Below are 13,191 nucleotides of genomic sequence, written 5' to 3'. Positions count from 1 at the left end.
AAACATAAATACCTATAAATCAAAGCATAACATGTCATAAAGATCAGATCTTAAAATAGACTTGAAAAATTACGCAACCCACAAGTAAATTTTAGAATTATAAATTAGGTTTTTTGTGAATTTAACCTCTAAATTTATGTGATTCAATTGAAAATGAGATCTATGAGTGCAAATATGAATTTTAAAATGCATAAACAATCAAATATGAAATAATGAATCCAACTTATGTAACCCACAAGTTTAAAATTAGAATTATAAATTAGGGTTTGTGTGAAATTAACCTCTAAATTTATGTAATTCAATTGAAAATAAAACTTGTAAGTATACATTTTAATTTGAAAATGCATGTAAACAATCATATATGAGAACACAAATAATAAATTAAGGTGCAAGAGGTTGGGTTCACCAAAATGTAGAGGTGAGAAATTAGGGTTAGTGTTAAATTGAGATAATAAAACCATTAAATGTCCTAATTTGCCTTTGCATTAAGGAGGAGAGGAATCTAATAGATCTAGTTTTGATAGATCTAGATTCTAATCAGATTTTAGGACTCCTAGATGGGGCTCTATCCTCCTTTAATTGAATTGAGCTGAATTGTTGAAGATTAGGACAAGATAGTGAATTATTGAAGCAGTTTGATAGCAACAATGAGCTACAGATGTCATATGGAGCCACCAACTTGGATTTGAGCAGAAAAAGATAATTCAAATCTATTCCTAGAAGTTCGACCTAATTTTTTGGATTAGGTAGGATCAATTCGCCATGGTCCTCTGAATTTCTTACGATCGAAAGATGAACTTGTTCATCTCTAATGAGGCTTGTTTTATACATCTTTATTTCAATCATTTTATGATGTTTTAAGACTTTGTTTTAATATTCTTAGGAACATATACTCTGTGATAATGCCTTTTGAGTCACAATGTTGAACATACCATTTATATCCTAAACTTCTTATAATGATGCTATAACAATTTAATGGATGCAATACAAGCATATCTTTATCTTTGGATGATATTAAATGTTATGTTTTAAATAATCATCAATGTGTTAGATTTCTACTACGTTAAACATGGTGATGCAACTGGTTGAAAGAGTCCAATGTTGATGAGATGGGATTCAAGACGATCAACAAGATATGGCAGAACTTTGAAAGAGTCCTGGACAACAAAGCAAAGAAGAGCTCAAGATTGTTATGATGTGGTCACCAACCGTTAATGTCACTTGAAGACTTCAAAGACTAGTCAGGGAGCAATTACTCTTTCATTTATTTGCCATGACTCTTGATGGAGCAGATTTAGGAAAAGATTGTAATGCAAGCAAGTTATGGTATAGAGTTCTACTCCGTTTCAGTCTCCTTTGCTTCTTAGATTTTATGTTTCGATAAAAGCCCTCCTCCTAGTTATTAGGAGTGGAACAACTGTTGTGGTAGATAGTTAGAGTCTAGTCATTATACAAATTCTTCTTGTTCTTCCTAAGGAGGGAGTTGAGAATTTTATGTTTATCTTTATTGCACCGTTTAAGTATCTTTGAGAAAAGAATAAAGTTCAACTTAGTTTGTTTCAACATATGACGTGGTTGTGAGAGATTTAACAATCTAATTTTGTAGCTACCAGTTTAAAAGGCTCATCTAAGGGGACCCACTCGGTGAGGATTATGCATATTTTTTTTCTTCTGCGTGTTCATTTTCTAAGTTATCTTCATTTTGTTTCTAGTGAACTATTCATTGTTTGTTCCTACAGCCATGGAATTGCAATTCTATGACTATTCATGTTAAGATAGGAAACTCCTATTTTAGAATAAGTCATAAATAAGATTTCTTTGTATTAGGATATAGTTAGAAGTATTTCCTTTGTGAGAATTCATTTCAGCATTTCATATGTTCAAGATTAAGATGAAAGTAATTCCAAAAAGCTCTTAGTGCATAAACTGTGTTGTCCCATTTCAAGTTAAACATCCTCAAGTTAATAAGATAAATGAACCTCAATGGTGGAATGTGATGGTTGGTCAATACATAATTTATGTCTCTGAGTTATGGTGAAGTGCCTAGTTATTCATCCATTGTTTTGGCCCAATAGTCTTTGTGAATCTTGTCGATCCTCTCGAACACAACTTTGTACCTATTCTTGCACATAGTGAAAAGGGGGAAATTGTTGGGAATATGGGTTTTCCTTAGGTCAAACCTCAGTTTTGGAATGAACCATGAAATTGAGTTGAAAATGTAAATGAAGTACTGCAGTAAAATACTTTCCTTTTAAGGGAAAGCCTAAAAATGAATGAAAACCTAATGATATACTTTTAATGAAGTTTTGTTTGTCTCCACCAAGTAATTAGGGTCTCATGTAGATAGTTTTCATAAAACATAGTACATGAATGTCATCTCCAATGCTTAAATCTTGACTACACTTCTGCTCCAATGCTTGATAGAAGACTGATTGCTTGAATGCAGGATCTCAAATTTTCTCTCTTGAGTTGATTATGAATTTGAATTAGGTTGGAATGAGAGGGGTAGACTTCCTATTATACTTGGTTGTTGAAAATCTCATTTAATTTTTTGACCTAAGATGACATAGGATCTAATTTATCGCTCTTTGAATGTGACTATTGAAAGAGGCTAATTTGGGGCCCAATTGAAAAGCCCAGGGCGTATATGCCCTGGTCTTGATTAGGCCTAGGGTGTGGGTGCCATGGTCTTGCGACTGGGTCCTGCAACAAAATGACAAATGGGTTAAAATATGACATGGATGATAGGTGTGAGCAAAATTAGTGCTTAAGTCAGTCGGGCCTTAGAGGATGCCACACCAAAGTGAGGCCTAAGTGAGTACAAAATTGTAAGGGAGTATAATTTAGGAAGCTACACTATCGTTTATGCTTTGGAGAGATGTTGTGCTCTTGGATGGAAAAAAGTCATATATGAATTTGATTCCTAGATTGTGGTTGATATGTTGAATAGCCGATAGTTACAGGGAGTGAATTGACAATTAACATTGGTGGTTAATTAGATCGAGACTTTGCAGATCTTTGGACTCTGTTACCTTTTGCCACATTCCTTGGGAATGGAACAAGGTTGTAGATTGCTTGACAAGATGGCCATTTGAGCAGATCGGAATGTGGAGTATTGGGGATTGGGGGCACTTGTCCTTAGAGTACTCTCAAATTCTAGAGGATTTAGTTATAGAAAACATGCAAGATTATTTGGGTGTTTTGGGTGAACTATAATTGGTTGGTTTCTTTGTTGTTTGTCCCACTGTAATGCTTGCTTTCCATCATTGCTTTGTGACATTCTTTATTGATTAATAATTTCCACCCTTAAAAAAAAACCCCATAAACATAATAAAAAAGAGTAAAATATTGCATGGCCTTTATGTGGGCTCCTATGTGCTTCAAGTGAATAAGATGAGTTAGAGGGTAATGTGGTTCTAGAAAAGAAGGTGAGGAGAAAAATGAGGTTAGGAGATGATACATGATTGATAGGGTTATAAGGTTCGATTTTAAGTAGATAAAAATGATACCATGATAATGATGTTAGGAAGAATGTCATACATTATTTTAAGTCCCTAAAATTTTGGGAACTTACTGCCTACTTATAGGGGAGGCATGATCTAAAACTTATGTTGAAAAATGTTGGATCATCAGGGTCATGGAGTTCCACTTTAGTCATGGAGTGTTTGTGATGCTGTAAATAATCTTAGGGGTCCCTCAAATAGGGGTTAAAATTCAGGCTAAAGTAGAAATTTTGTTATGAATGTGCCATAGCCTTTTTCTATTTTATCTTCACATCCACCACTACCTTAGAATAGTAGGGGCCCTCCCATCTCCTATAATTTAATGGGTCCAATAATTTTTAGGGCTATGTTGAAGGTAAGAAAAGGTGAGGGATGAGATTGGAAGGATGATAGAGAGTTACCTTATCTTATTCAATGCCCCACTTTGGTTAAGCCTTTGGAGGGTATTGGGCCTCAAGTGCCATGGTGAGTTATTTTTGCACATGGTAGGTGAAACAATTTGACAAGTGTACCCAAGGGGTGGGAATATCCCTTCCTCCCACTCACTTCATGCACCACCCACACCTTTTCTTTTTACCACCTTGACCCCATAGGGCCATAAGTGGGATTGCATCATCATCCATGCTAAGGAGGTCATCAATTTTATCTCAACCACAATATTTGTAAAATTGCCTTTTAGTAAAAGCATCAAATTTATTACAATTAATGAAGTTCTTGGAATGTGAAAGGTTTTGACAATTCAATTCATTTTTTTAATAATTGTTCTCCCATTTTGGTACCATGAGGGGCATAGGAATGACATATAACGATTGTAATGAAGTTAAAAGGGTTGACTCACATCAAAATCTTTATTCTATAAGTGAAAATTATAGAACAAGGGTTTCTAAGCTGTAAACTCACATTATAGGTGTGGGGAGTGATTTGAGACTTTATTAAGACTTTGGATAGCCCTAGGGGTGTTGTAACACATCTGTACTTGGATTGCAATAGTGGTGAAAGGAGCAAATTTTACATTCACATTGGAGTTGTCATCATTTTAGGGTTTCTATAGGTTAAATATGTTGCCACAATGAATATACATGTTGTCTTTATATGATATAATCTATGTTTTATGTTTGTCTTTATGTTTGCATATGGTATGATCATGCTTATCTACAATGGTATCCATTAGTGGTAGTTTTACAATATTCTTGAAGATGTTTCTATAGTCAACATAAAGATATTCATAGTTGGTAAAATCTAAGAGTTTATCTCCATCTTTTTTATGGATCAATGAAAAGTGAATAAGAAAAATCACAGGGAAAGGTTCATGAGGCTCTTAGGAATTCTTAGCTCAAGAAAGAAAATATTTTTCAAAAGGGATATAAACCACATGTTATGCAATAAACTATAGCTTTGATACTAGTTACAAATAGATTTAATAACATCTATTGGTAAAATAACATTGGAATCTAAGGAATTATCTTGTCCTAAACGTTTAGGAGGAATTTCTACATGATTGACAAGCATTGTTATTGCCACTTGCAACAATAGTTTAGATGACTCTGCTTTGGGCATTTTTTAAAGCCCTAAGCTACCCAAAAGACAAAGCAAAATAAACATGTATTATCTATAGTCTCACAAAAACAATATGATACAAAAAGAGTCAACGAAAACTCGAATCATAAATTGAAACAAAAACACAAAATTATTCATTAAAGCAAAAACGTTGATTCCAAAATATGAACATAGTTTAATCTAGAAATCTAATACTTACTACATATCTTCATAGACTTGTAAAGCCCTAAGCTACCTAAAAGACATAGAATAAAATAAACATTTATTAATTATAAAGTCTTATAAAAGCAATAAAAAACCTTAAATCATAAATTGAAAAAAAACACAAAATTATATATTAAAATAATTACATTGATAAAAAAAATATGCACACAATTTAATCGTCATATGATTAATTATACATTAAGACAAACATATTATAATAAGCTAGATCAAAACTTCTTCCGAATTTCTTTTTAATCTTTCCTTTCACTCCTTTTTAAATTTTTATTTATTCGTTTAGTTTCTAATTGTAATTATCATCTTCAATTAAACCTAGTTTTATAAAAAAAATCATTTTATTTCTTTACAATTAGAAAGCAATACAATCGCAATGTTTCATTTTTGTCACCATTTTTTATACTTAGGAAAATGTTGGCCCCTAAGAGGAAAAACGATACGACCTTTCATTAATGTCCGGAAATCGTATAAATTGCGTTGTTTGAGGTTTTGCTGAGTGTAGAAATAAAAGCATCGTTGGATCTGGTGAGCTCTCTGATAGATAGATAGTAGTTAAGGCAGGAGCTAATAAGGAGAGCATAGGCTAGTGTATACTTAGGAGAGACCATAGATCTGGTCTGAACCCAACAATTACCGAGTAGTTCCCTTGAATAAGAACATAGTTTACTTCTGCTTTATTCATTGTTCAACGATCAGGCCATTTGAAGCTGCATTCCTCTTTTTTGTTTCTATATTTTTTCCCCTCTTTTTCTTTTTTGTGCTATCACAGGGTATTTGTTTCCCTTTTTATTACAAGCCATGGATACAGAGCAGGGGAAGGTTTTCATTGGAGGCATTTCATGGGAGACCAACGAAGAAACCCTGAAAGACTACTTCAAGGCATACGGGGAAGTGGCAGAAACTGTTATAATGAGAGACAGAATGACTGGACGAGCTAGAGGATTTGGGTTTATTGGATTTGCGGATCCAAATGTTGTAGAGCGAGTATTGCAGGATAAGCATACCATAGATGGCAGACAGGTATGGTTTCGGTAATACCCATTTGATTTTTCGAACATCTACATACACCCTGTAGGGTTTCTGATTGATTTAAGGACACCCTTATAAATCTCCGATTGGTTTAGAAAAACCCACTTGGATCTTATCTTGTTTTAGTCCGGCTTTTTTTAATTAGGGTTTTTGTTTAGGGTTTAGCCTTTTTTTCTCCCCTCTAAAAAAAAATCTAGGTTTTCTCCATTTTCTTCTACTGATTGGCGTGTGTTAATGTATGGATTAGGTTGAATTGAAAAGGGCAGTGCCGAGGGAAGAACAACAGAGGAATGCGCAAATGAAGAATAGTGGAAGCAATATGGGAGTAGGAGGGCCTAGGACCAAGAAAATTTTTGTTGGGGGATTAGCTCCCACTGTCACAGAGGATGATTTCAGGAAGTATTTTGAGCAGTTTGGGAACATTACAGATGTTGTTGTGATGTATGATCACGTTTCACAGAGGCCTAGAGGGTTTGGTTTTATTACTTTTGATACAGAAGATGCAGTCGACAAGGTGGTTACGAAGAACTTCCATCAGCTTCACGACAAGATGGTCGAAGTAAAGAGGGCATTGCCCAAGGAAATGTCTCCTGGTGGAGCGAGGGCTAGATCCAGTCCTGGTAGTGGTTTTGGAGGGGCGCCTACTAGCAGGTACGGGGCACCTGCACCTCCCCCAGCTGGCAGAGGTGGGTATGCTCCGTATGGCGGGGCTGTTCCAGGGTATTTCCCTGGAGGTTATGGTGCCCCTGGTGTCAATGGAGGAGGGTATGGAGCTGCTGCAGGGGCGGCTCCTCCACCACCTGCATATGGTGGTGCTCCTGCAGGTTATGCAGGAGGTGCTTATGCGACTGGCTATGGGAATCCTGCTTATGGTGCTGGAGCTCCTGCTCCTTATGCAAGTGCTCCGATGGCTGGTGGCTACGCAGCAGCAGCCCCAGGGGGAGCAAGTGCTCCTTGGGGCTCAGCAATGCAGACAAGTCAGGGTGCTGGTGCTGGGTATGGTTATGGAAGCGGTCCTGATGCTGCTGCATATGGTGGGGGATATGGTAGTGCTACTGGTACTGGCGCTTATGTGCCTCCTAGTGCTGGTGGTGTCAGTGCTGGATATCAAGGAGGCACTGGTGATGTTTATGGTGGTCAAGGATATGGGGATCAATACAATGCTCCCCCTTCTGGTGCGGTTCCTACTGGTGGCTATGCCATGGGTGGTCCAGTTCAAGCTGATTCTGGTGTCAATGGTTCTCCTGGATATGGTGCAGCAGGTAGACAAACACAGAGAGTTGCAGATGCAAGGTTTAGGCCCTACCCAGCATCTGGTGATCGGGCAAGCTAATTGCAATTCGGTACATTCTTGCTTCAGATTTCACCTCAAGAATCATCAATTGAAGCACTTTTGACAAACATGTACTTTTTTCTTTTCTTTATCTTTTTGCATTCAACAATGTTTTTTGTGGTGCCTGCTAATATCAGTGCAGGAGGTTGATTTCAAGAAGGTTTTGGCAAAATCATTTGTCAGCTGGCTTTGCTATGGCTGCCTTGTATTCTAACTTCACGGTATTTTTGGTTAAATGAGACTATTTATTTCTGTGGAGATGCAGCATTGCTTTACCTCATATTTAGGTTTCATTGATATGCATTCCTGCCTACTTCAGCAGCCATTATATGTTTTAAATACAATTATTGTAAGTCTGACTAGATAAGAATTGTGGACGTGTTTATTTTCTTCCTCTTAACTAGATATGAATTTGGGACTAATAATATGCCAAATCATGCAATTTGAGACATCAAATTGTTAGAATACATGTATTAAGTCTTTATACATTTTTCAAGTGTCTAGTGCAATTTGCTAGATTAAGTCAATAATTTGCATTTAAATTTGACAATGTAAAACTCAAGGGAAAAGAATGCTGTCAATCAGTAGCAAACTATTCCATATAGTATGGTTATCAATATTAACGATTCCTCTTGTTCTGTTGGTTGATTCCTGTGGAGTGCATATTTTTATCCATCATTTCATTTTAAAGTTTCAGAACTGGAAGGGAATGTGTTGAAAGAACTGTGCTAGAGTTGTTTCTCAAACTACCCTATATGTTATATCATCAGATTTTCTTTTTTTCATTTGGGATAAAGCTTTGAATTGTTATCTGTTTGGAGGTTAACTTTTCCTTTTTAGGTTGGACCCTTTCTTTCTTGCTATCTCATCATCATAGTTCTCACAAGTGCATCAATGATGTCATCTTAATCATCCATTTTGGTGATAGTTTAAGTTTTGTTTGGCTTTCAAAATGTCTCTAGCATTCTCTATGTAATTATCTATTATGCAGTTGATTTTTTTTGTTGAGTAAAAATATATTCTGCCTTTTCTTTGCATTATTTAAAATTTAGTTAGACATCCATTATATGCTTGAAATTCTGTATTTGTATGCTACAGTTCAATCATGTTTGATCAGCTAGAGGTTGAACCTTAAACTCTCTGGTCATGCTCTTCTAATTTTCAATCTTGGACTACAACTTGAAGTTAATACGATTTCATGAAGACAATATTTTGTTCAAATTCTACATTCAATATACCATGTGGTTCTATAACTTGTACCATGTGTTTTGTGATATGGAGTACCTTCTTTGTTCTTCTTTTGTGGCTAGTTCCACGTCATCTGTTGTACTAGAGTTTGTTTTCATAAAGCTGTACCTTTGATATGTATGTGGCAGAGTATGCTTGAGGGTGAGGGTTGTAATGTGTTGTGCATTTCTCTTGTTCGGTATCTGGTTTTGTGGTTGGATTGTAGAGCTGTATCTGCCCTTATCATTTTGTATAAACTGGGGTGTGAGATATGCGCTATGGAGGGTGTAGGTGGATAGACAAGGCCTGCTTTGCTCGCAACCTTGGTTGTGAGATTGCAACCCGAGTAAAGAAATTGAACAATAATAGATGTTTTTGTTAGCTTCCTTGTTTTCTTGAGGGACACTTACAGGCCAAGCCAGGGCTTAAAAACAGTATTATCTTGCATGTAGGTAAGAGTTGAAAAAAGTTTGATAGCTTTGCCTTTGTGTATAATTTAGTCCTTAGATTCTTGGTATTATTTTATCTTGTATTTGATAGTAACATATTATTATCCCAGGGCTATAATGCATTATTTTAAAGCTAGTGAATGTTTAATTAGTAACAATAAGAATTCCATTCTGCTCTTTCTTATAGTATGGGTTAATGTGGGTTGGTGGGGACTTATATATTCCCCAAGAAGGATCCTCATGGGCTTCGAACTTGGGAGTTTGTTTCATAATCCCTTATTTCTGCTTCTTTATACTCTGGGTGTAGGTGGGATGGCAAGGTTTGGTATGCTCCCTGAGAAATTCCCTTGTGTGCTTTGAGCTTTCTAAGTTTCTTAAGAGGGCTTGTTGCTGACTGATGAGTCATGTTGGCACGTGTCTGTATGACAATTGAATTGCATCTGATTAAAGACATGTTGAAGCTCTCATGGAGTTTGGCATGTGTCTGTATGACAATTGAATTGCATCTGATTAAAGACATGTTGAAGCTCTCATGGAGTTTGGCATCTGTCCCTTATTATCCAAATCACAGTTCAAGAACTCAGCATTACATATTTTGACTAAGACGTGAGAACTTTGCATATTAAGAAAGTACATAAGATCATAAATTGATCTTTAGGAACTGCAAAGCAATGTTAAAATTATAAGAATATTTGTTGGAAACCATTCAAATCCACAGCAGTGAAAAAATTGAAAATAAAAGAGATTTCAAACTCCAAAATATTGTTAAAAAGCATTTAGAAATAAATTTATTTCTTGCATAGCTAAGAATCTATGTTGGAAATCATTCAGATCCACAGCAATGAAAAAAAAGAAAACCTGTGGAGATTTTTTGGGGAGTACTCAGCCAAAAACTTGTTAAAATATGGCGAGTGCTTGCAAGTTGGTGAGCGACTTGCCCAGTTTTTAAACCACAACAAAGATGATTCACTGTGACTTGATAAAGCCCAGGATTCTGCAGTATGTGTGGTTGGAGTGGGAGCCGTTTTAGGCGAGTATGGTCTAGTATGACTACTAGAATTGGAAGTCACAAATGAGACTGGTCCAAACAGATATCTGTTACCTGTGTGGATGTAGGACCTGTGTGGATGTAGGATTTGAAACCTCATGACATTTCGTATTTAACATTCATCTGATGTTATATGTTATATCTAGAGTAATAGAAATGGACATCTGGGATTCTGAGTTTCAAGTTCTGAGAGTTTACCTTGCCTGTTCTAGGACATTGCAAAAACAATGGTAACATTCTATTTACATGGTATATAACAGGGAAAATATGGCAAATAAAAATGAAAATAATATTCATTTAATAGTGAAAAAAAATTGATTGTCAAATGAAAAGACTGACAAGGTGTGAAAAGCACACAAATTTTACAGATAAAATTTTGGTTGTCTGCCATCCAGTGGGATGTGTCTGGTGATAAATTTTTGGGGCTGACTGCCATTCAGTGTGGTGGGTCAGAATTACATTGGATTTTGAATGATATATGATTACTTGCTGGTCCTTAGCAATTTTTGCTGCTCTGGTTTAAACATTTGCGAATCAAATTTTTCTTATGATCTTATGGGATTTTAGCAGAAAGGAATGAGAGTTTTTAAATTTATCAATCATAAAAGTTATGGCCTCATTCTTGTCTTTAGAGAGGCCATGTGTGGCGTGTGTGAGTAATAAATGTGTAGATTCAGTTAATGCACTCTGGGATATTCAAGGTGCGCTTGGGCAGTATTATGATTACATGATAGATTTTCCTACAATTTTGGTATGCCTGAAACATCATATTCATCCTTTTATTTTACTTCACCATTAAGGTGTTAAATTTGCAGTTTTTTGCCCATTTTTAGACATTGCAACAGCAAAAAATGGTTTGCTAGTAGAACAGTGAGCATCAATTAACAGTTATAATTTAGACTCATTTATTTTGGAGAAAATAAGTGAAATAACTTGGACACATTAGAGAATTTCAAATTTCCTTCGATATATCAAAAGGATAGATGAGAGGTATCGGTGTAAAATCTTTCAGGCGAAAGAAGTGATTGGGGGTGATAATTGTGAAAATATTGTGTTAAGCCAGCCATTATTTGTAGAATTTTCTGAATTGGTTGTTTCAATAAGGTGGATCTCCTATCTCAGTATTTAGGACCGGTATATCTCAATTGGTAGAGATCATATAATGGCTTTCTTTAAAATCTAGTCAACACGGCACTGATTGGTCAACTGATGGAGTAATATGACAGAACGATTCATTTAATACCAGATTCGTGTGATAATGAAATGGAGGTGAGACTAGTCAATATTTGAAGGTGGAAGCTTAGCTTAGAAAAACTACTAATTCAGGTCTTCCTTTAAGGACAAGATTGCTGTTTGTTTTGTTTTTATGCAAATTTTTACTGAATCATCTAGTTCAATTAGTATAGAATGTACAGATATTTAGCGCATGGTTAAACTAAGATTGAAGATTTACTGAAAGGCAAAAGTAATAGTAACTTTAGTTGTAGTAGACCCTCAGCTTATTTTCCTAGTTAATCTCGAAAAGTAATATAAGGGGCTCTATGAGATTTATTTTAAAGATACACCGTTTTATCTTTCACGAGTTGTTTGGTACTTGCCCAGGACCTTGTTGAACCATTGGAATGTGCTGTCGATGGATTGACGGTAAGTGGGTCAAAGGCTTGGGTGGGGTTCATTGGACTGCCACTGAATCTGGTTATGAAATTATGGTGGCTTGGTAAGCTATTTAAAAAGAGGCTGTTTATTTATTTTTCTTGCGCAAGGAGGATCTAAGTCAATTATATACGCATGGATCTATCATGTTTTCTTGAATTGGTGACCACTTTTCTGAATGTTGAAGTTTTGCTGCCGCATTTACCATGTGTTTAATAGATTGTTAACTTTTTTGAGTCAAACCTATTATAAATATGACTCGTAGATTTCTCAAGTGACCTTGTGGTAGTATATTAGTTTGGGCCTCGATGTATTTAGTCATTGCATTTTAGATGAGGGTTAAATATAAATTACATGTCCTGCGACAAGTTTAAAGCAAAGATTGTAAGATTGTATTTGCTGGAGAACCCATTAGCCATTGCAATGTCTAACCTTCTGTTTTTCAATGAAATGTTTAACCTTTTGTTAAGTTCATTTATGATTCAAAGTGTGTTGTTATGTGATGTTCTACAAGTGAATGGAATGGTTCATTTTGCATTCATTTCCTGCTACAAGTCAAAAGCAAAGATTGAAAGATTGTTTTTGTTGGAGAACCCATTAGCCATTGCAATGTCTAACCTTTTGTTTTTTAATGAAATGTTTAACCTTTTGTTAAGTTCATTTATGATTCAAGTCATTTTGCATCATTTCTTATAGGTGATGCTCATAAGAGTAAAATATGAGAATGTAAATCAAGAATCACTTGAAACTACTTACATGTTCATCTGACAATGATGAAAACACTTGTCCGATAATTATGTAGGTTAAATGGGTTTAATAGATCATAGAAATTATCCTGCTGCCATTGTGTCATGTTTTTGTTTGTGAAATGTGTTCATTGCTAATTGTATTGAATACGCATGTACGAAGTGCCTTCAATTCAAGTTAGGCTTGAAAAAAGACATGCTAGATTATTTGGCCATGTAATGTTGAGCAGATTTGAATTTTTTAATTGGTTTTCGATAACATGGACATTGTGGGTTATGGCTTTTTGAAGCCAAAGTTATTAAGATTTTTAATCTGAAAGCAATCATTTAATCATTCTGCTCTAGAATTTGTTTGCCACGAACTAGGTGATCTCATATAATTGTTTGCATGGTATATCATGTTGAGAAGGAACCGAATTGTAGTTTG

At 35.4% G+C, this 13,191-nt stretch overlaps 1 protein-coding gene across 4 annotated transcripts; it reads left to right on the top strand.

The window, feature by feature from the left end:
• The first annotated feature begins 5,674 nt into the window (after window positions 1-5,674).
• On the top strand, window positions 5,675-12,857 carry LOC131067020 (heterogeneous nuclear ribonucleoprotein 1). 4 transcript variants are annotated; one of them, XM_058001954.2, is made up of 3 exons: window positions 5,675-6,299; window positions 6,556-7,651; window positions 11,968-12,857. In XM_058001954.2, exons 1-2 carry the CDS (start codon window positions 6,078-6,080, stop codon window positions 7,639-7,641), a joined length of 1,308 nt encoding a protein of 435 aa, XP_057857937.1. In that variant the 5' UTR covers window positions 5,675-6,077; the 3' UTR covers window positions 7,642-7,651; window positions 11,968-12,857. The 4 variants fall into 4 exon arrangements, with proteins under 4 accessions (XP_057857937.1, XP_057857936.1, XP_057857935.1 ...); XM_058001953.2 differs by lacking the exon at window positions 11,968-12,857 and adding an exon at window positions 7,784-7,899; XM_058001952.2 differs by lacking the exon at window positions 11,968-12,857 and adding an exon at window positions 7,779-7,899.
• The last annotated feature ends 334 nt before the right edge of the window (window positions 12,858-13,191 follow it).

The sequence above is a fragment of the Cryptomeria japonica genome, chromosome 3, assembly GCF_030272615.1.
Source record: "Cryptomeria japonica chromosome 3, Sugi_1.0, whole genome shotgun sequence".
In the NCBI taxonomy this organism is placed as follows: Eukaryota; Viridiplantae; Streptophyta; class Pinopsida; order Cupressales; family Cupressaceae; genus Cryptomeria; species Cryptomeria japonica.
This window is presented reverse-complemented; position numbering and strand designations above follow the sequence as displayed.

Bases quoted from the DNA above. Each gene is read 5' to 3' on its own strand.
- LOC131067020 (XM_058001954.2), top strand. From the start codon at position 6,078: ATGGATACAGAGCAGGGGAAGGTTTTCATTGGAGGCATTTCATGGGAG. The intron at 6,300-6,555 runs GTATGGTTTCGG...TGTATGGATTAG, and splicing joins ATACCATAGATGGCAGACAG to GTTGAATTGAAAAGGGCAGT.